This window comes from Tupaia chinensis, unplaced genomic scaffold (assembly GCF_000334495.1).
Source record: "Tupaia chinensis unplaced genomic scaffold, TupChi_1.0 Scaffold000168_1, whole genome shotgun sequence".
Classification (NCBI taxonomy): Eukaryota; Metazoa; Chordata; class Mammalia; order Scandentia; family Tupaiidae; genus Tupaia; species Tupaia belangeri.
Window position 1 is genome coordinate 1,252,658 of NW_006159643.1, and position 25,204 is coordinate 1,277,861.

The following is a 25,204-nucleotide window of genomic DNA, read 5'->3' on the forward strand; positions in this document are numbered from 1 at the left end:
AAGGGAAGACAAGGGATTGCAGTGTGGCCATCCCCACTGGGGGTGTGATTTCTCACTTTCTGTCTCTCTGTCTCTCCAGAGAGTGCACATACCCCATAACAAAAATCTCTCTAAAAAACAAAACAAAACAAAAACTCTTTTGTAAAATACACTAATAAAATAATAAAGAGACAAGCCACACACTGAGAGAAAACATTTCAACACACATTTCTGACAAAGGACTTGTCTCTAAAATAAGAACTCTCAAAATTCAGTGATAAAAAAATAACACTATTACGGGGTCAGCAGGTAGTGTGGAGGTTAAAGCAGCTGGATCCCACATGGCCGACACTGTAGTTGAAGTCCCAGACCTGGTGACTTGAAAATCACACAGGGCTCAGGGCTCAGGTGTGTGCATGCCCAAAACCCTGAGAGGAGAATGTAGGAGAAAGGACTGCAGTGTGGCCATCACCCTAGGGGGTGATTTCTTAGTTTCCCTCTCTTTCTGTCTCTCTGTCTCTCTCTCTGAGCACATGTATCCTAAATATTTTTTTTTAATGGGCTAAATATTTGAACAGAACCCTTCAAAATAAATGAATGGTAACTAAATATATAAAAGGATTCTCAAGGGTCCAGCATGATGATTGCATTGCTGGACTCTTACATGGCCAATCACGGTTCAGGTCCCAGACCCAGTGGCTTGGGCGTGTAGGTGCATGCCCAGAATACCAAGAAGAGAATGAAGGATAAGGGACTGCGGCACGGCCATCCTCCCTGCTGGGTGGTCCTTTGCTTTCTGTCCCTTGGTTTCTCTCTGTCTCTTAGGCAAGTGCATGCACCCTATAGCAAAAAAAAAAAAAAAAAAAAAATCTCTTTCTTAAAAAAAAAAGGATTCTCAAAAACATGAGACATTAAGAATATGCAAATTAAAACCACATGAGATACCACTACATACTTACCAAATGGCTAAATTTTAAAACACAATACCAACTGCTACTGAGGATGTGGAGGAACAGGAAATCTCATACATTACTGGCAAAGATGTAAAATTTTATAACACTTTGGAAAATAGTTTGGCAGTTTCTTACAAAGATAAACATACATTTATCATATGACAGGTAGTAGTGATGATAAAAAAATTATCTTAAGTCTGAAACAATCTTTTGAACTTTTATTTCTGGCAATCTTGTAGGCTAGACACCATGAAAATTCTCCCAATAAACACAACTACACATGTTGGACAGAATATACAAATACAAATGAATCAATGAGTTGTGAGGAATGTAAGGAGTTCTCAGAGGCAGAAAAGTAACAGGTAATTGGATCCCTGCGGCGGACTATTGTCTTGGGGGCATCTTTTGCACACAGATTTAAGCTTTAATTGTATAGCATTGCAGGATCTCAGAGACAGGAGGCAAAGTGTGGGATTGGCTCAAACATCACCCTAAATAACACTGGATCCTGAAAGACTGCATTCTGAGTGTGAAATATTCACTCCGTACTCTCCATACCACTTCAGTTTCCTTAGTACTGAGTAGAGAAAAAAAGTTTCTTCTGAGAATTTATAATCTTAGGATAACTTCAATGTGTTTGCAATCTAAATTCATAAAACTTGAGTTATCCAAAAACTTCAATTGACAGTTTAGATTAAAGTAAATCTGGGTGATAGTAGCCCTGTACATGTGAGAAAATCAAATGAAAAGAAAATTCTTCCTGAAACTCACCTTCCAGTAAGCTCTCAAAGAATTCCTATAGAATAAAGGTCCAAAAAATATGAGCATACAATTAAAAAAAATATCACAAGTATTTAAGAAGTAAAGCACCATGAACAAAAGGCAGCAAAATCTATAGACAACAGGAATTAACTTCTGAAGATTTCAGATGTTATAATTATTAAACATAGAATGTTAAATAAACCATTTAAATTTACATATAGCAATAAAAGAAGAAAAATAAATATTGCTAAAGAGTAACATAGCATAGCAGAGATTTGGAAGAGAATCAAAGAAAATGTTTAAAAGTAAAGACTGTAGTGATTAAAATTTAAACCCAGTGGGCAGATTTAAAAATAAACTAGATAGAGCTGAAGAAAGAATGAGACTGAAACAAAGAGCTAAGGAAATTATTCAGACCATAGTCCAAAGAACAAACACATGGCAAATTCGTAGAGTGCCTGTGTGTATGTGTGTGTGTGTGTGTGTGTGTGTGTGTGTGTTGTTCTAGAGTAGCAGAAGGAGAACAGAGTGGAAATGAAGAGGTAGGAGGCAAAAGACAAGAAGGAAGAGGCCATACTGGAGAGTTATAGCTAAGAATTTTCAGAATTGGTGACTCATAGTAATCTGAAAGTACAGAAATCCCAATAAATCACAAGCAAGATAAACAAAAAGATGACTGCACCTAGATCATTATTGTTAAACAACAGAACACCAAAGACACAGAGTAGATCTTAAAAATAGTTATAGGAAACAGATCGATTACTCATAGAGAAGAATTAGACTGACAGCTGACTTTTCCACACCAACGATAAATGTCAGAAAGACTAGAATAATATCTTCCATTGCCAACAGAAAATAACTTTCAACATAGAACTGAAAGTCAAGGAAAATATCCTTCAAGACTGATAGCTAGGTAAAGACATGCCCAAAGGAAACCAAGGAGACAGTTTGTTACTAGAAACTCCCAATACAGAAATTTGAAGACTGTTTTTCCAGGATGAAAGAAAGTAATTTCAGATGGTTCTTCTGATATAAGGGAAGGAATGATAAAAAAAAAAAGGTGATCAATTGGTAGCTAAGTCCAAAGAGATACTGACTCTATAAACCAATAATGATATTTCTTGTGATAATTAAAAAAGAAAGAGGAAAAATGTAGAAATAAAATGAAATACATACTAATATAAGAATGGTATATACATTCAAAAGAGGATTCTTAAGGATGACTTTGCTTTCTATTTCATTGAGAAAATGAGAGCACTGTGAAGAAAACTGCCCACCACTACAACTATTCACTTACTGCTACCTGCCCCCATAGACCCTCTTCCCCAGTTGACTCTACAGTTAAATTACCCATGCTCCTCTCTCTCTCTCTTTTTTTTTTTTTTGAGAGGTTTTTGCTATAGGGCGCGTGCGCTCGCCAGACAGACAGAGAGAGACTGAGAGATAGAAAGCGAGAAATCACCCCCCAGGGGGGATGGTCACGCCGCAATCCCTTTTCCTCCATTCTCCTCCTGGGACCTTGGGCACGCATGCACATGCACCTGGCGTGAGTTTAAGCCGCCAGGTCCAGGACGTGATCCGCGGTCGACTACGTGGGAGTACAACGACATAGCCATTACACTAATTGCTGGTCCCCCCATGCTCCTCTCTAAAGCCATTTCCTTTACTTGTGTTCTAGACCCTACTACCTCTCCTCTACTCATAGAATAACTGCAACAGTTCTTCCCTCTCTCCTTTTTAAAGTTTATTTATTACTTCTTTCATGAAAGAGGGGAAAAAGAGACAGAGAAGTACCCCACCAGAGTCTTCACACCATGGCCCTCCTCCATCCTCAGCCACCTGGATCACAGACATGCGCATGCATGGCATGTATAGGGTGGCCCTGGGCCATGAACCTGGAATCTTTCCATGTGGATCCAGTTGCATTACCCTTGTGCCATCATTAGGCCTCCTCTCTCTCTCTTTACACCATCAACACTCCCCTCTATTCTGCTGGTTGTCAGAAAAGTCTGGTGTATCTTCTATGCAAAAATGTGTCATGACTTTCCCAACGCCCCAAAAGATCATTCCCACCAGCATAAAACATGCTGTTATTGCTTCTATCATTTAAAAAGAATTCGCCTTTTAATCACACTTCCTTTACTAGATGCGTCCCTATTTTTCTGTTTTCCTTTGCAGCAAAGCTCCTTGGAAGCATTGTTTTCAGCTCTGCTTCAATTTAAAATAAACACAAGAAAAGTAAAAAGAAGGAGCTCATAAAGATAAGAGCTGAAATTAGTAAAACAGAAAACAGGCACAGGAGAAAAGACCCATAAAACAATGCCTAGTACACAATAGGCATTTAATGAACGTTTATAAATTGCATATTGAATAATCAGAAAGAAAGAATACTTTAAAATCTGAAACCTATGAAGATTATTACCTGTCCTTCCTTTTACTGAAGAGGAATTTTTTAAGTCTCCACTTATACTGGTGACTGTAGCCACGTATTTTCGTCCAGGCACCAGGTCAGTAAAAGTGAATTCTTTGACATCTTTGGAGAGTGACTTGTGGATGAGTAAGAGGTCTCTGTCAGCTAGTAAAATGATGTATTTCTCCCATTCTGCTGCAGGGGTCTGCCACATGATGCTCAGAGAGGTTTCATTGGCATTCTTGACACGCAGCTGGACGACAGCCAGCGGGACTGAGAAAAAGCAATGGAGAATTGGGTCATTGATTGACTCAGAGACACTCCTGCATTATCCTTTAGAAAGCTGTTTTCTTCTCACCCATGGACTGTTCTGGCTTATGAGTATTAAAAAACAACAACAATAAAGCTTATCACAAAAAACTGTTCATGTAACATAACCAGAAGTAAAGATTCAAGAGTACTATTGGAAAATGCTTTACTGGAAGGATCACTTATTTTTGACCACATATGTTAAGAGTTTAATCTCCTCATATAAATTTTGTGATATAAACATATTTAATACAATCTGATCTTTCACAAATCACAAAGAAAAAGTTTAGCTTTAAGTGTGTATATGAAATTATGAATATTTGTTATCCCTACACCTTGGAAAGACTAAATACTGCTTTTCCTTCACTTCTGAGGAGGGGACACTGATGTGTTTTTGAAAAGGAGACATGGCTGACCGTAATAATGCCATCTGATACAGTTTTCTCCTTATCCTAAGAATCAAAATTGCTCCCATTTCCTTAATATGTTTTACTATTTCAGTCTCTAGGAGACATTGTTAAGGGCAATGTGCTGGTCACACAAAACAATAAAAAAGCCAAACCTAGTATGTAAAATTGTGTTGTGATTTTGCATAAAAGACAGCCAGAAGAAAAGATTCTGAATGTTACCAATACAGAGTAACAATAAGTGCCTGAGGTGATCACTATATTTTGATCACTATACTCTGTATTTATGTATCAAAACATCGTTCTGTACTCCATGTATAAGTAGAATTAGATGTCAATTAAAATATAAGAAATAATTTTTCTATAATTCCATTCTAATTGAGTTTATAATTCTGCATATTTCTTATTCAGTGTATAGAAGTGAACTGGATTCTTTATGGCAATGCTGACTTCAAGTTAGCATATTCACCTGGAAGTGCAGTTTAAAGTTCTCTTGAGAATCTTGCCAACATGCTGGGTGCCCCTACTATCGTTTGAGCCAAGTTATTGGAGGGTAGTGATAAGATACTGGAGAGCACACAATTCTCATCTGTAAAATACTGCAAGTGGCTTGGTTTACAGTGATAAAGGTCTTTGCTCATCCAATAGATGTTAATATTTGGAAAATGACGAGATTACTGGAAGACACAGTTGGTGAGCTAAGAGGATATCTCAATCCTTTTCTTTCTCTGACAGTCTTTCAAGAACATTAAATCAGTGTAGTTGTGTGTCCTTATTATCAGGCAAGACTAAGAGAAAGGATATCTGAGTTCTGCTCCAAGTATGGAATATTTCATATTTTATATTGCAGAGATTTTCATAGAAATGTTGAACTGAGAAGGGCAACTCACTTACTTGAAAGTTAAGAAAACAGACTCAGAGAAGTTGTGACCTGCCTAAGGAATTACAGCACAGAAGTGACAGCAAGAACACCAAGACCCATGTTAGTATCCTCGTTCTTCCCTGTTACGGAATTCAAATATGTTCCTTTTCATGCTCATCACCCTTCCTTAGTACCTAAAGTACCGACATTAATCTATATTAGGGCAAGGCAATGGTTTCCCAATACTGATCACCAACAAAAGTTTCTTTTGTGGGAAATATTAGTATTTACTCTCAGATTATATCCATCCTACTTGTTTCTTTTATGAAATAATGGAGTCATTAGTAAAAGTGATTTTTCAATGTCCCAGTTTGACAGAATTAAGCATTAGCAGCCCTGTGTCAGTCTGTAAGTTTGTAATACCTCAAATTTACAGAGCAATGGGGTATGACATTGATGCTTACTTAGATTACTTGAGAGAGGGAAAAAAAATAAAGTTACATCAGACATTAACCCTTCATTATTTGCTTACCTGTTCTGCCTTGGCAACGCTCAGAATTCTTAAGATTTCCACTCTCAACAATGACTTCTATCTCATACTGTCTTCCCGGTATGAGCCCCACGTCATCTATGACATAGTGTGTTTCCTCCTTTCCCACAGTGATGTTGAGCAGCAGCAGAGAATCATTGAAGAGCAGGACACGATACTGTTCCCAGTCTCCAGCAGGGGGCGACCAGCTCACTGTGAGGGATCTCATCCAACCATTGTTGTTTGCCTCCAGGTTCCCAACTTTGTCTGGAACTACATAGTGAAATGATGTAAAAAAGAAAATATTAAAACTAAAAGTAAGGATATGAATTTATTTTTCATGCATAGCAGTGTAGGAGAGACACAATGTCTGCAATTTCAACATTTTCTATCCCCGCCTGATGTCTGTGGGTGATGTTATTTGTTCATTTTGGAGACATGAGACACTCAGAAAATGAATGCTAAAATAATTTTAGTAACATATAAGTAACGTAATCTTCTGTAACACTGTTAATAATGTAGTGATATCATCACTGCTTTTTAAAAAATTATTTATTTAATTTTATTTATTCCCTTATTTATTTTAATTTGATATGAGAGAGAGAAAGAAAGAATGAGAAAGCAAGCCACCAGGTCCAGGACTCGAACTGTGGTCGGCCATGTGGGAGTGTCCAGCGTCCTAACCACCACATAACCTGCTGGTCCCAGTCACTGCTTTTATCAACTGCATATCAGCCCTAGAGACAATGCTGACTTCTAGTGATGGTGACATTGACAGACATGGCATCTTTTAGAACTGATTCTAACTGTGGTGATCATGAAACAATACTCTCTCTCTCTCTCTTTTTTAAAGAGTTATTTATTTAATTTTGTTTATTCATTCATTTATTTTAATTTGACCAGAAAGAGACACACAGAGAGAGAGGGAAAGTGAGAAAACAAGCCACCAGGTTCAGGACTCAAACCATGGTCGGCCATGGGGTAATGTCCAGTGCCTTAACCACCATGCCACCTGCTAGACCCAACATTCCTCTCTTTCTTTTCCAGCTGAAAAGATTAATCATCTTGTAAAATACGTAGCTCTGATCATATTATTATTTTGCTTGAAAACATTCAAGTTCTTCACATTAATGTCAATGAAATAAAGGACAATGAAATAAAATGTCATGTCCTTTTCTTGCATTTGTAATTCTTCAAGTTCAGACTCTGTATCCTTCCAGTCTTAATTCTATTTATTTATTTACTTATTTTGCTAAAGCGTGTATGTGCTCACTGGAGAGACAGAGACAGATGGAAAGTGAGAAATTGTTCCTTGAAGGCATGGTTATGCTACAATCCCTTCTCCTCCATTCTCCTCTTGGGATTTTGGGCATGCACACACATGCACACACACACACACACACACACACACACACACACTCAGAGTGAATTTCAAGTCACCAGGTCTAGGACTTGAACCGTGGTCGACCATGTGGGAGCCCAGTGCCTTAACCACTATGCCACCTATTGGCCCTTTGGTCTTAATTCTTACTACCCCCTGCAGCCACTCTCTCTCCTTCCCTATTCTTTCAAATGATGCCTCCAGCAGTATGCCTACAGACCTTAGGTCTCTTGGGCTTTTCTGCCTTTGTGTCTTCCACCCCAAATACCCTTTCCTCTCTTCCCCCTTTATTTGCCCCAAACTTCACATTTTATAGGTTTTACTTAAAGGTCATTTCCTCCAAGTTTCTAACTGATATTTTGAAAGACAGTTTGTTCTTTTTCTCTCTGATACATATCTCTTACTTGAGATCTCTATTAGGATAGAGAATGGATTCTGAAATCAAATAGCCTGGTTTGAATTCTAGATCTAGCACTGGCTGGATGACTGTGGACAAGTAATTGACCTCTCTGAATTATCTGTGAGATGGTGAGGACAAGGACATTTACCACAGTTTTGTTGTAAGAACTAAATGAAATAATGGGTGTAACGTGTTTAGTCAGTTCCCATGCCTGGAAATAAGAATATAAGACTATATTAAAGTATACTATTTTTATTGTTGTTTATTGTATTCTGCACCTATTTAGTTAAAATGCAATCTCTTTAAATCAAGGGTCAGGAAACTTTTTCTGTTAGAATCTCATAAATATTTCAGGCTTTTAAAGTCACGTATGGTTTCTGCCTTATATTATTTTTGGTGTTTTGCTTGTTTTTATAATCCTTAAAAAATATAAAAACTACTATTAACTTGGGGTCTATACAAAAATAGACATTGGACCAGATTTGGCTGTAGAGTTAGTTTGCTGAAGCCTGCTTTAAAGGCAAGTAGCATGTCTTCTCCATTTTAACAATGCCCAAAGCTCATGGAATAGTACTTTACACATGTATGGCATTGGCAACATTTTAAAGGACATACATTAATAAAATAATTTATGGAAAATATGGTTAAATGCTAATTAATCATCCCTATAAGAATAGATCAGAAGTGTTTTATTCATTGGTATCAATGCTAATAAGTTTATGCTACGTATATAGTTGACTTAAAAAAGCACAGAGCAGAGACAATATGCAGATCATTCGGTAATCATGCTTAAGCAATTCAAATGAATGCAATTAATCCTCTGCTTCAGTTCGCATATTGGACTTTGACCTACTTACACCCTTAGTCATATAGACCCTATTTCCCAGGTTGGAAAAAGAGTTTTCTTTCTCATTTGTACCTGGTTCTTTTTTTTTTTTTCTTTTTTTTTTTTAATACTTTTTTTTGGAGAAGTTTTTTCGCTATAGGGAGCGTGCGCTCGCCAGACAGACAGAGATAGACAGAAAGCGAGAAATCACCCCCCCCGGGGGGGGATGGCCTAGTCGCAATCCCTACTCCTCCATTCTCCTCTTGGGATCTTGGGCACGCATGCACACGTGCCCGGCGTGAGTTTTAAGCCACCGGGTCCAGGACTCGAACCGCGGTCGGCTACGTGGGAGTCCAGCGACATAGCCATTACGCTAACTGCTGGTCCCTCATTTGTACCCAGTTCTAAGACAGATCAGAGAGTGATTTGGGCAACAAAGAAATAATCTGGAGCCCATGACTCACCTGTTCTTCCCACTGCCATCTTCTGAGCAGATAGTTCACCCGAGATACAGCTAATAGTAATTTGATAAAGTCGTCCAGGGGCTAAGCCTTTAAAGTGAATTTCAGTAACCTGAGGTGCTAATATTCTTGATTCCTTAATAGTCCCTTGGTGAGACAGAGTAATGTTGTATGAATCCACATTCCCAGGAGGTCTTTGCCACTTAGCTTTTAGAGAGTTGGTACTGCCTTCATTTGTCACCTTCAGATTTGACACTTCCATGGGTACTAATTAGAAAAGAATGGAAAAGAGACTTTTACTCAGGATATCTTACCAGTCCTGTGGCCAAATTTTGACCTGTATTTGAATTTCTGTAAGTCACACTCCTTACTGAGATGAAAACAACACTTTAAAAGGCAAAAATAAGACTGTAAAACCAAAGGAGGAAGGCTGCCGGCCTAGCGGTAAGGGCACAATCTTGGAGGTCAGGAGCCTGGATTCTAGTTCAAACTCCAGCATTAGTCGGCTGAAAAACTAGACGGTTCTTTCTGTCTTGCTGGGCTCAGTGCTCCTTATGAGCAAATGAGATTTGGTCAAAAGACCTAGCATGGTCCTTTCCAGTTCTGAATGTCATTTTTTTAATTGCCAGAGGGCATGTTCACTTGTCACAGAAAGATGGAAACAGAAGGGGGAGCGAGTACCCCCCCAAAGGAGCGTGGTCATGCCATAATCCCATGTCCTCCATCTCTCCGTCCTGTTGGGACTGGGGCATGTGTACACATGTGCCTGGTGTGCTTTTCAAGCCACTGTGGCCAGGATTCAAACCACAGTTGGCCATACGGATCTGGCTTAGGCTCCATGGGGCATGGTCAGGCTGCCATCCTTTCTTTTCCATTTCTCCATCTTGTCAGGATTTGTGGTACGCACATGTGTCCAGCATATTTTCAAGTCACCAGGACTAACACTGGACTACAGTAGGCTGTGTGAGGTCTGGCTCCTTTATGCAGTAGGTTATGGAGCTGGCCCTAAGTTATCTACTTTTAAGAGAAATTCTAAAATATGTAGTGCCTTAGAAACTACTCTAGGAGCATTTCTGGAGCTATAGGATGCTGATGAGAAAGACATCTGTATAGTTACATAATTTTCATAACATACATCAGAGATATATAGACTTTTCCCCTCTCTCTGTCTCTCTTTCTCTCTGATGAATGCATGCACCCTTTGACAATTTAAAAAAAGTAGATGATCTACCAAGAGAGGGAATTTATCAGCACATTAGACCCACTAGAAGCATTTGAATCTACTGGAATGTGAGTTCCATCAGGGCATAGATTTGGATCTCTCTTCGACATTGCATGTCAGCAATGCTAAGTATGTAACTCACACTCATTAAATACTGAATGAATGGAAGTACATATCTATGAGTTATTCATTACTGCTTGACACAGATGAGTTTGTCAGTCCAGGTTGGGTTACCAGAATAGTCACTGTGTCATTGGATCCCAGGACATGTTTTGTTGGATAAAGCCTTTTGGAAATCGCTGGCGTATGAGAGTAGGTCTATGTATGGCACTGAGAAAACATCCTGGCTCCCATGAGTGACGCCACAAAAGCAGTAGAAGCCTGCTTAGGAGAAGGAAGTAGGAATCGATAGCAAAGTGATGGGAGTACTAAAGAGAGAAGCTGGGCCTTAATGAGCCCGAGCTATTAAACATTTCTGTGATTTGAGCTTTATTCTTGTTCAGCTAGCTAAGAGGAACTTACCTGTCCTGATTAGCTTCCATCGGTAGTTTTGCAGCCCTGCAGCCTCCGTCACAATAGTGAGGTTGTAGAGGTGACCAGGTGTCAGCCCATGAAAAGCAAAGGAAGCAGCATGTTTGTCCACGACACTGCTATGAACTAGGACCGCTCTATCCATTAGCATCAGGCGGTATCGTTCCACATTCCCAGGACCGTGGGCCCAGGAAATCACGAGAGAATTAGTTTTTGTAGAAACACTAATATCTTTCACCGAAGATGGCACTAATGGGATAAAATGCACATGTAAATGTCATTCATAATTTCCTTATGGAAGACATAGGTATGTTCAATTAGAAATCACACATTCATTTGTGCTTCTCTGTATATCTTAACTTGTATAACAGCAAAAATGAATAACAGCATGCTTGAAATTTTGCTGGTACCTTGAATTAATGTTCTTTTTTAAAGAATTATTTAATTCAATTTATTATCATTATTATTTAACTTGCTATTGAGCATGTACATCCACCAAAGAGAGAGCGAGAGAAAGTGAGAAAGTAAGCCAGCAGGTCTGGGACTTGAACAACCATGTGGGAGCCCAGTGCCTCAACCACCATGCCACCCACTGACCCCTGATTAATGCTCTCTTTAAAGTACTCAGCTATGTTAGAGTTTCCTTGTCTATCTCTCCCACTTCACAGGTAGTGAGGTAGTTTTTACCAATGGGGGAAGACTGGCATAGTAGCAAATAGAAAAGAAAAAGGAAAACTAAATCATAGAAGATGGAAAACAAGAAGAGAGTAAGATAAAACAAGAGAGAAAGTGAGGGGAGAGTGAACAATGTGACAGAAGGAGGTAGAATGTGCTATGGATACCATGATATGTGGATGCACTAGAAGACTTTTTCTCATCACATCAAGAAAGCAAAGACTTGTTTCAAACATAAGAATATTTAGGAAACATCACTGTTTGATGGTATGGGAAGAATACACAAAGGAGGAAGGCATTTAAGAAATAAGTTTTATGACAGACTTACGAAAATGAGGCACAATCTTGTTGCCTAGGATTTTAGTTGGAAGGAGTATTGGGAGCATCTAGTTCTTTCTTTTTTAAAGTTTATTTATTGATTTCTTCTATAAGACAGAGAAAGAGAGAGGCAGAGAGAGAGAGAGCGAGAGCGAGAGAGAGAGAGAGAGAAAAGTACCCTTTAGGTACCCCCCCCAAAAGTACTCAGGTCATGATCCACCCTCTGCTTCAGCCAGCCCAGATGATGGACACGTGCACACATACCAAGGGGGTCCCTGGGCTATGAACCCAGGACCTTCCAATGTGAGTCCAGCAGTGCAGAGCATTATATTATCACTGCGCCACCATCTAGCCTGAACATCTATTTCAAACAGAAGAAAACCCAGTTCCAGAGAAGTTCCATGACTTATACGAAATCACTCAGCAAGTTAGCATTCTATTTTCAGTCCCGTTTTTCTACTGTATCACACAACTTTCTTTTTTCCTAAGAATTTTTCATTTATTATTAATATTATTATTATTTCCAATTCACCAGAGAGACAGTGAGGGAAAGTGAAAAAGCAAGCTACCAGGTCCAGACTTGAACCATAGTTGACCATGTGGGAGTTCAGCACCTTAACCACCATGCCACCTGCTAGCCCCAACACAGCTTTCTTTTAAAAATCTAATTAATTAAAATTTTATCTTCATCAGAAGGAAATTCACACTCTCTTTCCTTGAATAATATATGCCTTCAAAATTATCACAAACTATTAAATACTCAATTACACGTAAACTGGTCTTACCTGTTGATCCATTGGTATAAACTACAGAGGAATGCTTGTTTCCAGAAACAGCTGTGATGGCAATACTGTATTTGTTGCCAGCAGTGAGGTTAAAAAAAGTATATTTATTCCATGTAGCACTTTCTTGAACTTGAACTTCCTGTATCTTCTGGTTATTATCATTGAATAACTGTACTTCATACCAGGTGACTTTTCCAGAAGAAGGTGCCCACCCAACATGCAAACTAGTTGAAGTAGTTTTGTCTTTACTGACTTCAAGCCTAGCAGGAGGTAAAGGATCTGCAAGGCAAAAACCAAGAAAACACAGCTTAAAGACTTGAAAATTGTCATTTAATTCACTTCCAAACCTACCATTTCATTTTTCAAAAATCCCCACTTAGCTACTAGTCATTGGAATTCCTTTTTCTAATAAAACACCTTTTTGCTGTTGTTCAGATAGCTCTGACCTTGAATATCCAAGCAAGGTTATATTTTATGTGGTTTGCAAATTTAGCAAATTTTTCAAACACTGACAAACATCCAGACAGTGCCTGGATGCATATTGAAGATCTCAACAGGAAATATAGATACTAAGAAATAATTAAGAAATAATTTGAAATGTGCTCCAAACATTTATCTAGGTTATGAATTGTTGGTGTTGAGTATATGTAACTTTGTTTTAGGAATTAGACAATTGCAAAAAATACAGATCTGATTAGGAGCCGAAGGTAAGTTTGCTTACCAAAATAAATTCTCCCAGCAGCTGGGATTTCCCCTATCCCGAGATTTTTAAAATCTCAGTTTGGGGAACTTTGGATCTGCCAGGGCCCCCTAAGCATATGAGAATGGGGAAGTTGTGTACTCAGCTATTCACTTGAACTCTCAACGTCATAAAGTGAGTTTGAGAAGTTTTGCTTTGCCTGTGTTGACTCTCTCCCATTGAGACAGGATGAAGAGCATATCTCTGGATTAGGAACGAGGTCAAAGGGTATTTTGTAAACAGTCATTCTTTCGGTACACTGGAGAGTAGAATCTAAGAAACAGACTGTCCCCTCCCAGAACACTGAAAGGAAAACTTTTGAAAGACACATATGAGAAATTTTCAGAAATCCTACACAGTTCTTGGTCTAGAGAGTGAGATCAAGATAGAAATTGATTTTTATTAAGTTAATTTTTTTAGGGAGATTTTTGCTATAGGGTGCATGTGCTCACCCAAGAGACAGAGATACAGAGAGAGAGAACGTAAGGAATCATCCCCTCCTGGTGGGATGACCATGATGCCATCCCTTCTCCTCCATTCTCCTCTTGGGATTTTGGGCATGTGTGCACATGTGCCTAGCATGAGTTTCAAGCCATTAGGTCTGGAATTTGAACTGCAGTCGACTATGTGGGAGTCCAGCACCTTAACTGTTATGCTACTTACTGGCCCTAAGAGATTAATTTTTAAGACATCTGACCGATGTCTTCGTGGCATGACTATAGAGCTCAGTTTTTTTATTTTTTTTAAGTTTACTTATTTCTTCCATGAGTGAGAGAGACAGAGAGAGCAAGAAAGAGAGAACCCCCAACAGAGTCTTCATGCCACAGTTCACTCCCGGCTTTAGCCAACTCTGGATCACGGACATGCGTGTGCCTGGCATACTCAGAGAGATCTCCAGGTGGGAACTTGGAAAACCTCACAGAGCATTGCATTTTACTGCTGGGCCACCATCTGGTCCCAAGACCTCAGTTTTCATCCAGCTCTCTATTTTTCTTGCAAGATAATGCAAAGAATTCTAGACCTTATTAGAAAAGTCTTTTTTTAAAGTTTATTTACTTATTTCTTCAGAGAGAAAGAGTAGTCTCTCACCAATGGGGTCTTCACATTGATTCACCCCACACACAGCCTCAGTCAGCCAGAATCACCAGCACATGCACATGTGCCCTGCTGTGCACAAATCCCTGAGGACATGAATCTGGGACCCTCCGTTATGGCTTCAGCATCACAGAGAGTTGTGCAATTGCTGCACCACCACAGTTGGCCTAGATAGTGTATGTGTGTGATTAATGCAAATACAAAAAGAAGTAAGATAACTTTACTGTATACACAAAAGGCATTTATGGACAGACAGCTCATAAGGCTATCCATGGGTAACTAAGAGACACCATAGGCTTAATACAGCCTATGAAATCTAATGTCTCTGTGTTTATTGCCATGATTTATGCCAAACAATTCATAATAAATTACACGTTAGTTGACAAGTAAGCTGAGGCAGCATTAATTATGACAATTCACAGACAGTGCAAAGCCCAGAGCACAGATGAGCTTGGAAGACAAGGTTGCATGGCTCATACTCCAGCACGGTGTTTTGGTTCACCTGAACAGTGTAGGCCTGGAGTCTGACAGCCTGGGCTTGAATCTGACTCTCCCACTTCCTAGCTTGTGCAACTCTGTAACCTCCTTCTACAATGCGGATTATAGTACTATCTTTTAAGCAGATTTGTTATGAAAATCAAATTGAATATTACAGAATAAACACAACAGTGTCTGGCATGTAGACAGTCAGTACTCAGTGTTAGCTCTAACAATTATTATTATGCCTATAATCAGGAGACAATATTGCCACAAAAACAGTGAGATAGTGGTAGAGAGTCAGACAGAACTAAATTCAAATCTCAGTTCCATCGCTTATTCTGAGACTTTGGACAAGCTACTTAGCCTTCCCAAGCCTCCATCTTCCCGTCTGCCTGGGATGTTATAATAAAAATCCCTATATGCCAAGGGGGATTTAAGAAGTAATGAGGCATAGAGGAAACTACAGGCAATAGGAACTCGGTAATATAAACTTATTTTTTTTTCTACTTGATCATAAGAAATCTTTTCCTCTGAATCACTGATAACATGGAGGCAACATCAAATAAAGGTTATTTTGGAACTACTAATAGCCTTAATTGCCTTCTTCATAAAAAAGTCTTCAGATAAAATTAAAAATTCCCAACATGATTTTTTTTTCCTTTTTTTTTTTTTTTCTGGAGAGGTTTTTCACGATAGGGCGCGTGCGCTCGCCAGACAGACAGAGAGAGACATAGAGACAGAAAGCGAGAAATCACCCCCCGGGGGGATGGTCACGCCGCAATCCCTTCTCCTCCATTCTCCTCTCGGGATCTTGGGCACGAACGCACACGCGCCCGGCGTGAGTTTTAAGCCACCGGGTCCAGGACACAAACCACGGTCGACTACGTGGGAGTCCAGCGACATAGCCATTATGCTAACTGCTGGTTCCCCCAACATGATTTTTTAAAATTTAGTTTTATTCATCATTATTGTTTAATTTTACCAGAGAGAGACAGGGAAAGAAAGACAGAGAGAAAGTGAGAAAGCAAGCTGCCAGGGCCAGGACTTAAACCATGGATGGCTATGTGGAGACTGGCGCTGCAACCACCATGCCCCTGCCGGTCCCCCAATATGATTCTAATTTGTAGGTTCTCAAAAGAAAAACCAAACAAACAAACAAAAAAACCCAAAAAAACCCAGTAGTTTTGGAAAAGGGGGAAATAGTATTTAAATTTTGCTATCCTACATAACAGCCTATAATTAATGATATCATAATAAAATGAAAATAAATAACTTTTCTTCACAGAAGGTTTTCTTGAGGCTGGCAGGTGGCATTGTGGTTAAGGGCTCTGGACTCTCACTTGGCCAACCACGGTTGAAGTCCTGGACCTGGCAGCTTTCTCTGTCTCTCTATCTCTCTCTCTTTCTCTGTCCCTTTCTGGTCAAATTTAAATAAATAAATAAAGTTAAATAAAATAATTAAAGAAAAAGAAAGTTTTCTTGTTGCCTGGTAATAACAAGGGACTTCACTAACATGTAAGTTTAACAGCCTATGAAACTCAAGCTCAAATCTGTCGTATCCAACTGAGATGATGCAATTTTGCTGAAGTGGCATTTGAAGAACAAGGACAAGAGGGACAGCTGCTTTCAGTGATAGTTCTAAAGGGACCAATCTGACATTGACATCTATGACTAAGCCAGAGGTTAAAGAATACGTTATGATCACTGTATCTTAAACACAGATAATCTGTAAAATATCAGCTACAGAAAATGAATTTTAAGGTTGCGTGCCTAGAGAGTGAAGTTCAGAAATGCAGACTTTATCTAATCTCTCTGAGCCAGAAAACAAAACAGTCAATCCTTTGTACATCCGCTAGAACAAAGGAACAATGAGGCTGGGAAGTGCCTGGGCTGCGAGAACCTACACTGGAAACAAACACTTAAACCCCATTTACGCTGTGATAAAGCTCTTAGCTGGCAGCTGGCCACTATTGCTAGGCATGCTGCAGAATTGAACAGTTCTCAGACTTCTTTTTAACCAGGGCCTGATGAAAACTCGGCTATATTCAAAATGTTTTTAATATTTTATTACATACAAATATGATACTTAAATCAGGGGTGCTAATTTTATATATGTGTGTGTATGTGTTTCTCTGTGTGTACAATATGTATGTGTATATATTTGTATGTATGTGTGTGTGTCTGTGCATGTGTATCTTTCTGTCTCTTTCTCTCTCTGTTTTACCTGGGTTTCCATCATGTTGTGCATACATGTAGGTGTCTTCATGTGTGAGAGCTAGGGATTTCTTTTTGTAATTTGCCAGAGGGCATGTACATTTAAAGGAGAGAGACAGAAAGAGAGGAAGAAAGAGGACCAAGCAGATGGTGTAATGGCTACGTCACTGGACTCCCATGTAGTTGACTGTGGTTTGAGTCCTGTGGTTTGAGTCCTGGACCCAGTGGCTTAAACTCACATCAGGAGTGCGTGTGTGCATTCCCAAGATCCTGAGAGGAGAATGGAGGAGAAGGGATTGTGGCATGGCCATTCCCCAGGGGGTGTGTGTGTGTGTGTGTGATTTCTTGCTTTCCGTCTCTCTGTCTCTGTCTTTCTGGCAAGCACACATGCCCTATAGCAAAAATCTCTCCCAAAAAATTTTTAAAAAAAAGAGAGAGAGAGAGGAAGCAAAAAAGCACCTCCCCATGGGGAATGATCATGCTGCATGCAATCCCTTCTCCTTCTCTCCCTTCTTTCAGGATTTAAGCATACACGCATACACACTCAAGTCTGGGACTTGACTTGAACTGTTTGGCCAACCATATGGGATCCAGCCACCTTAACCACTTGGCTACAGGCTCTCCCCAGAGTTTCAATGCTATTTGAAAGTGTAATATGTAATTGTAATCTTTTGATTATGTGACAGATTATAGTTAATTAGAACACCCTATCTGACTTACATAATTGATGGCTAGAAATATCAATGCACGTTTTTGTACATATACAGTTCTTTGGCTTTTTCACCCATCACTCTCATACACATAGTAACCAGTGAAGAATTACTGAATATGAGAACTGTGAATAATCATAAATCAGTACTTTGTTCTTGATCAATATTTCACATTATATTATTAGCCATAAATTTAAGACATCTTTCTCATTCTTAGTTTGAGGCAGATCTGAAATATGGAAAGTCAAATGCAAAGTTTTGCAGTACTCTTCTAATATGCTTGATTCACCTAGCAGCATTAGGAGGCCTCAAGACTTCCGTAGTAGGCTTGATGTTAACCCAATTCTTCTGTACTCAAAGAGAATAGAATAGACAAAGTTGGCAAAATTCTTAAAGTGAAATGAATTTTTTCCTTTTCTTTTAAAAAATGTGACTTAGAAGAATAATGTCATATTTATAATTCAAGTAGTATTTACTTCTTAATCTTTTTTCCAGAGCATGGTCATTAAAACATTACTATTGAGGCTAGCAGGTGGCATAATGGCTAAGGTACTGGACTCCCACATGGGCAATTGTGGTTTGAGCTCCAGACCTGGCAGCTTGAAAATCATGCTGGGTACATGTGTGTGCATGCCCCAAATCCTGAAAGTTGTTGAGAGGAGAAGGGATTGCACTCCTGGGGGTAATCTCTCACTTTCCCTCTGTCTCACTGTCTCTTCAGTGAGTGCATGCACCCTATGGCAAAAACCCTATAAACAAAACAAAATGAACAAACAAAAAACATTACTATTGGGGTTGGCAGGTAGCATAGTGGTTAAGTGTCTGAACTCCAACATGGTTGACCACTGTTCAAGTCCAGGACCTGGTGGCTTGAAAATCATTCTGGGCACATGTGCATGAAGGGATCGTGGTGTGGTTATACCCCCTTGGGGTGATTTCTCACTTTTTCTCTCACTGTTTCTGTCTCTCTCTTCTGTGAGCTCATGCACCCTATGGCAGAAACCTCTAAAAACATTACTATATATTGATACAAAAATTTCTAGACTGTTTAGAATTTGAAATGACTGCATTTATTTTGGAAAGAAATTTAACCTTATAATAAAAGTGCAACAATATAAGAGTTAATGTCATATGATTTTCTAGAAAGTATAATAGCACCAACACTGTGTCTTCATAGGGTCTAATAGTCAATGAGCTTTCTCAGTTGGAAAAGGAGCTCCAAGACAGTCAATGACTTGCTGTTAGTCAGGTAACAGGTGGCAAAGCTGAACTTCTAATACTTGGCTCTAACACATGTGTTCTTTCCCTCACACATCAGCTGTCCTAGCACTGGAAATGAGGTCAAGAGGTGCATATTGAGGTAATAACAGATAACCAATATACCCATATATAAAAAATGACAAGCAAATTTAGGAATTTTTCAGTTGATGCTTTGGAAATTATAGTATAGTCAAAATAAGTTACAACAGTAATGACAGCTAAACCTAATTCTGTGTCAACTAACTTTCTTTTGATCTATTTTAAGTAATGTTTTTTTTTTTTTTCTCCTTACTTGTTCCTTCCCCACCTCAATTTTATTACCCTTACTTAGAGATCCCACCATCTTGTGCTGGGTTACTTCAAGAGTTTTCCAGGTATCTTCCTTGTTTACTGTCTTTTCCTCCACTATTGCCAAATAACATCTTTGTACATCTCTCCCCTTGTCTTCTTTGAAGTGTCACAAACTTTTCTTGAGTTCCTATGTCAGGATAGTCTAAATTTCTTCTTTTTTTGTTTTTGTTTTTGGGTTTTTTTTTAGAGACTTTTGCTATAGGAAGTGTGCACTTACTGGAGAGACAGAGAGAGACAGAGAGACAAAAAGCTAGAAATCCCTCCCCGCCAGGGGGATAGACATGCCGCAATCACTTCTCCTTCATTCTCCTCTTGGGATTTTGGGCACACGTGCCCAGTGTGAGTTTCAAGCCCCTGGGTCTGGGACTCAAACTGTGGTTGACCACATGGGAGTCCAACATCATAACCATTACACCACCTGCTGGTCCCAAGTCTAAGTTTCTTAATAGACATGAAAGGTCTTTTCAAACTGGATATCCCCCCATTCCCAACCTCATATTTCTCACTGTCTCACTCCAGTCCAAGAGATCTTTTTAATAATTTTAAAGCCAATTTCTGTATTATTCCAGAAATTGATATAGAAATTGAATACATCACTATGGTTCAAAGCAGAGTGGTTAAAAAAAAAAAAAAAGCGCAGGGTGGTTAAGAGGTTTGACTGGAAGCCGCATTTATGTAGCACTTTATGTAAAATGGGACAAAGATGAACTATTAATATAAAATAATTGAGATTTCTTCCCCCATAGAAATTAGGGTGGGGATAAAGCAAAAGCCCGAATCATCCCTTGGTGCAGGTTTTTGAAAATGAAAAGAAAAAGAAAATAGAAAAGGAACTGGTCACAACTTTCAGTTCACTAAATACACTTCTAGAGCAGTAATCTCCTTTCCTTTGTTATTGCTGTTTCTTGACAAGAGTCGGTTTTCTGACTTTGAAAATGACACATATGCCAATACCTCAGGTTGCTGTGCATTAGACTGAACATCTTTATTCACTCGATGCCAAAGGTAAGCATTAAGGGAGTTCCAGTGCTTTAACAACCCCAAAGGGGAAATTAAAGCAGTTTTAACCATCATTTGCATTATCAGTAACAACAGCGCAGACTGCCTCATTATTTTGCTGGTCATCACATTAAGCACTAGGTAGGTAAATAGACAGAGGCTAGCACTCTGACAATCTCTCTACTCAGGGAGTGAAGACATGTGAAAAGGGTCAATAGAGTGATGAATGATCAGGGTGGCCAATTTTGATGTCATGGTCCTTGGTTCAATTCTCATTACTATCACTTAACACAAGGGTAGCTTCAGAGAGGTTGTGCAAATTCCTTAATTCTCAATTTCCTCACCTGTAAGATGGGACTAATGCTACCTCCTTCATGGAGTGGTAAGTATTAGGAGGTAATAGACACGGAATGTTAAGTGCAGCCCTGGCAAATGGAGGGGACTCAGTAAATGGCAGTTGATATGAGTGTTACTGCTACTCTTGCTGTTAGCAGTATTACAGGCCAACATCAGTGTTAAACATGAGAGGAATTCAAAAAGTTCATGGAAGAAAGGAATTAAAGTATGAGTTTTGGTTCAAATTTAAAAAATCATCGTTTTTTCATACTATATATTTTCGTTTTTCCCCCTAATTTTTTGCTAGGGGGTACATGTGCTTGCCGGATGGTTGATGTGGGGGACAAAGTGAGAAAGCACCCATCATGGGAAATGGTCATACTGCAATGCCTCTTCCTCCATTTCTCTCTCTTTTTAGGATTTTGGGTACACATGTACACGTGCTGGGCATGTTTTTCAGGCTCCCGGGTCTGGGACTCGAATTGCACTGTTAGCCACGTGGGATCCAGTACTTAATCACTGTGCCACTGGCTGGCCCCATGATAAGTATTTTCTATGTAATTTTGAAGACCCCTAAAATGGAGAATGTTGTCAGATGGCTGAGGTCTTACAGGTGAGCATCATGAAAGAAGTGAACTTCATGAAGGAGGTGAACTTCAATAGCTTTGGAAGGTCAAGTAGGACTTGAAAATCAGGGAGAAGAAAAGATATTGCAGAGTGGGAGAGAAGTTTAAACTAAAGAATGGAAAATTCCCTTCTATGATTAGGGAACCCCGTCAGTGCTAAGGGTATTCAGACAACTTACAGAAACTACTGCACTCTCCTCCCACAATAGCCTGCAGCCATCCCACTCCACCTCTGATATGAACAATGGAGGCTCTCTCAATATAAGCTGAGGTGCCACATAGATGCAATACAAGAGAACTCTCTTGACCTCTTTTCTAATCAGTTGCAGCCCCCAAACTCTCTTATGTAGAAATTCACAAGGTATCACTTGATGCATACTTCTAAACCTAGACATATAGATGATAAGGAAGTATTGCTAATGTTAGGTATTATAATTATATTGTGGTTATATTTAAAAAACTTTATTGGGGCCAGCAGCTGGCCTGGTGGTTAACTCTGGATTCCACATGGCCAACTACATGGGCTGAATCCTGGCCCAACTGGCTTGGAAAACACATTAGGTACATGTGCGTGCATGCCCAAAATCCCGAGAGGAGAATGGAGGTGAAGGAATTGGCATGACCATCACCCCTGGGGGTGACATCTCACCTTTCCTCTCTGTTTGTCTCTTTTTGTGGGGCACACATGCCTTGGAGCAAAAAACTGAAAAGATAAAAATAAATAAACAAAAAACTTTATCTTCCAGAGAGTCAGACTGAAATATTTATAAATAAAAACAAATGATGACTTAGATTGTATCAAAATAATATGGGGCAGCGGGAACCGACAGTTAGCGTAATGGCTATGTCGCTGGACTCCCACGTAGTCGACCGTGGTTCGCGTCCTGGACCTGGTGGCTTAAAACTCACGCCGGGCGCGTGTGTGTGTGTGCCCAAGATCCCAAGAGGAGAATGGAGGAGAAGGGATTGCGGCGTGGCCATTCCCCCTGGGGGGTGATTTCTCACTTTCTGTCTCTATGTCTCTCTCTCTGTCTGTCTGGAGAGCGCATGTGCCCTATAGCAAAAACCTCTCCAAAAAAAAAATATCAATAAAAAAAATAATAATATGGGGCAGCAAAGTGGGTGGGGGTATAGATGAGAAGATTTGCCATAAATAAATTAATTAAATTAATTATTAAAGTAGGTGATGAGTATATAGTCATTTATTAAACTAGTCTTTTTACTTTTTCATGTGTTTTCTTTTGCCATGAAAAGACAGAATTGCAAAAACCCTAGAAACCTATATGTATACCTACCATATTAATTTAATTTATATTTTATATGCTAGGGAGCATATCTGCATCTTCATATATCTATATTTACGCGTGTGAAGTGGGCTTGATTTCGCCTACAAGGTTGGGAAGTTACCAGCATTATCCTTTATCCTTCAGAAGGAGTTCAACAAATTGGTATCTGGGAATGGAAGGTAAAACAGTTTTTTTCCTCATTCTATCTGAATAAATTAATTTTTTTTCTTCTTGACTGTGTAGAATGCCATGCCCACCAACAGAAGTCAGGTTAATCCAGGAATCTTCCTCAGCACACCAAGGAAGATCAATTTCAGAGAATTGGGTTGGTTCATTTCCTAACTGACCTTCAGATTCCTGACTGTATATTGTTGAATACTGAAGTCATCACCAAAAGTTCAACACAACCAAAAAGCAACAGTGGCTTATAATTTCACATGTAAACTTTTTTGTGATTATTTCATCCTTATGTAGGGTAAGCAGATTTAAAATATTTGGGGAGCCAGACAGTGGCATAGTTGTAATGCCAACACTTTTTGAGGCTGGGTTCACATCCAAGGCCTTCCTGAACATGACAGGTGTCCACTGCACATGATCTAGGACTGGCTGAGGCTAGAGGTGGACAGCAGTGCGAGGACCCTGTCGGAAATGTCTCTCTGTCTCTGTCTCTGTTTCTTTCTCTTAACCATGGAAGAAAAAAACTTTAAAAAATAAATAAAATGTTTTGTAATACATTTTGTCCTCTTTAAAAGTTGACTTGAAAATAACAAAATATCAGGGCCACCAAGTGGTATAGTGGTTAAGGTGCTGGACTCCCACATGGGAGTCTCAAACCATGGTTTGAGTTCCAGACCTGGCAGCCTGCTTTCTCTAACTCACATGCATTTACCTATGGCAAATTAAATAATAGTAATAATAATGATAAATAAAATAAAACAAATCTTTCAAATGAAGAAAATAACAAAATATCATGTGGTAATTTGAAATTACTAATACTAACATTAAAACAATATTCCTTTTTTTGAGATATTTTTCCTATAGAGCGCATGTGCTCACCAGAATGAGAGAGAGAGACAGAGAGACAGAAAGCGAGAAATCACCCCCCAGGGGGAATGGCCATGCTGCAATCCCTTTTCCTCCATTCTCTTCTCAGGATCTTAGGCACGCACGCACACGCGCCCGGCGTGAGTTTAAGCCACCAGGTCCGGGACGCGAACTGCGGTCGACTATATGGGAGTCCAGCAACATAGCCATTACAACTGCTGGTCCCTAAAATAATATTCTTTAGGCAATAGTGGACAGAATATTGAAGTTGGATCCAATAAACCAGGGTTCAAGTTCTGGCTTATCAACTGTTGGCTGTGTGAAACTGTGAAAACTGTTAGTTCTTGTGAAAACTGTCAGTTCTTGTGAAAATCAGTCTCATCTCCAACCTGAAAATGGAGTAAACTTATGAAACACTTAGTAAGTGGGAAACACTATTCTCTGCTCTAGAATTTATGTATGAATCAATTAAAGCCTCATAACAGCCCAATGAAGTAGGCATTTTTATTATTATTATCCCCAACTAACAGACTAAGAAATAGTCCTGGAGAGGTTATGGGACTTGTCCAAAGTGAGGGAGGCAGCCTGCCTTCAGAACTCAATTCTTGCATCAGAATCTCTTTCAGAGCTTGTTACAAAACTGTATTCCTGGTTTCTACTCCACACAAAATGATCTAGGATTTAGAAACAATGGAGCTGGGGGAATCTATACATTAAACAAATATCAAAGTGAATTAATTCCAGAACCACTTTCCTTCCTTCTTTCCTTCCTTCCTTCCTTCCTTCCTTCCTTCCTTCCTTCCTTCCTTCCTTCCTTTCTTTCTTTTTTCTTTCTTTTTCTTTTTCTTTTTTTAGGTTTTTTGACATAGGTTGCATGCACTCACTGGAGAGACAAAGAGAGGGAAAGTGAGAAATAGAAATCACCCAGTGAGGGGATGGCCACACTGCAATCCCTTCTCCTCTGCTCTTCTTCTGTGGCAAGCAGGCATACATGCATGAAGTGACTTTCAAGCTACTAGATCTGGGGCTGAAACTGTGGCTGGCCCTGTGGAAATCCAGCACCTTAACTTCCACTCCCCCTGCTGGCTAGGAGTCATTTTTCTTTTCTTTTTAGAGACTTTTGCAATAGAGTATGTGTGCTGGCCAAGGAGTGAGAGACAGAAAGAGAGAAAGTACCCACTGGGGGAATGGCCACAGGGCAGTCCCTTCTCCTCCAATCTTCTCTTGGGATTTTGGGCACACACACACACACGT

General features: G+C 39.4%; 1 protein-coding gene across 2 annotated transcripts in view; it reads right to left on the bottom strand.

Moving 5' to 3' along the window:
- The window catches only part of PTPRB (protein tyrosine phosphatase receptor type B), a 148,300-nt gene that overhangs the window by 77,339 nt on the left and 45,757 nt on the right, over nt 1-25,204 (bottom strand). For both annotated transcript variants that reach the window (XM_006146179.2, XM_006146180.2), the window contains 5 exons: nt 12,811-13,089; nt 11,024-11,281; nt 9,283-9,546; nt 6,215-6,484; nt 4,117-4,377 (listed from right to left, as the gene is read on the bottom strand). In XM_006146179.2, coding sequence (XP_006146241.1) covers nt 4,117-4,377; nt 6,215-6,484; nt 9,283-9,546; nt 11,024-11,281; nt 12,811-13,089 — 1,332 coding nt within the window. The remainder of the gene's footprint in view (nt 1-4,116; nt 4,378-6,214; nt 6,485-9,282; nt 9,547-11,023; nt 11,282-12,810; nt 13,090-25,204) is intronic.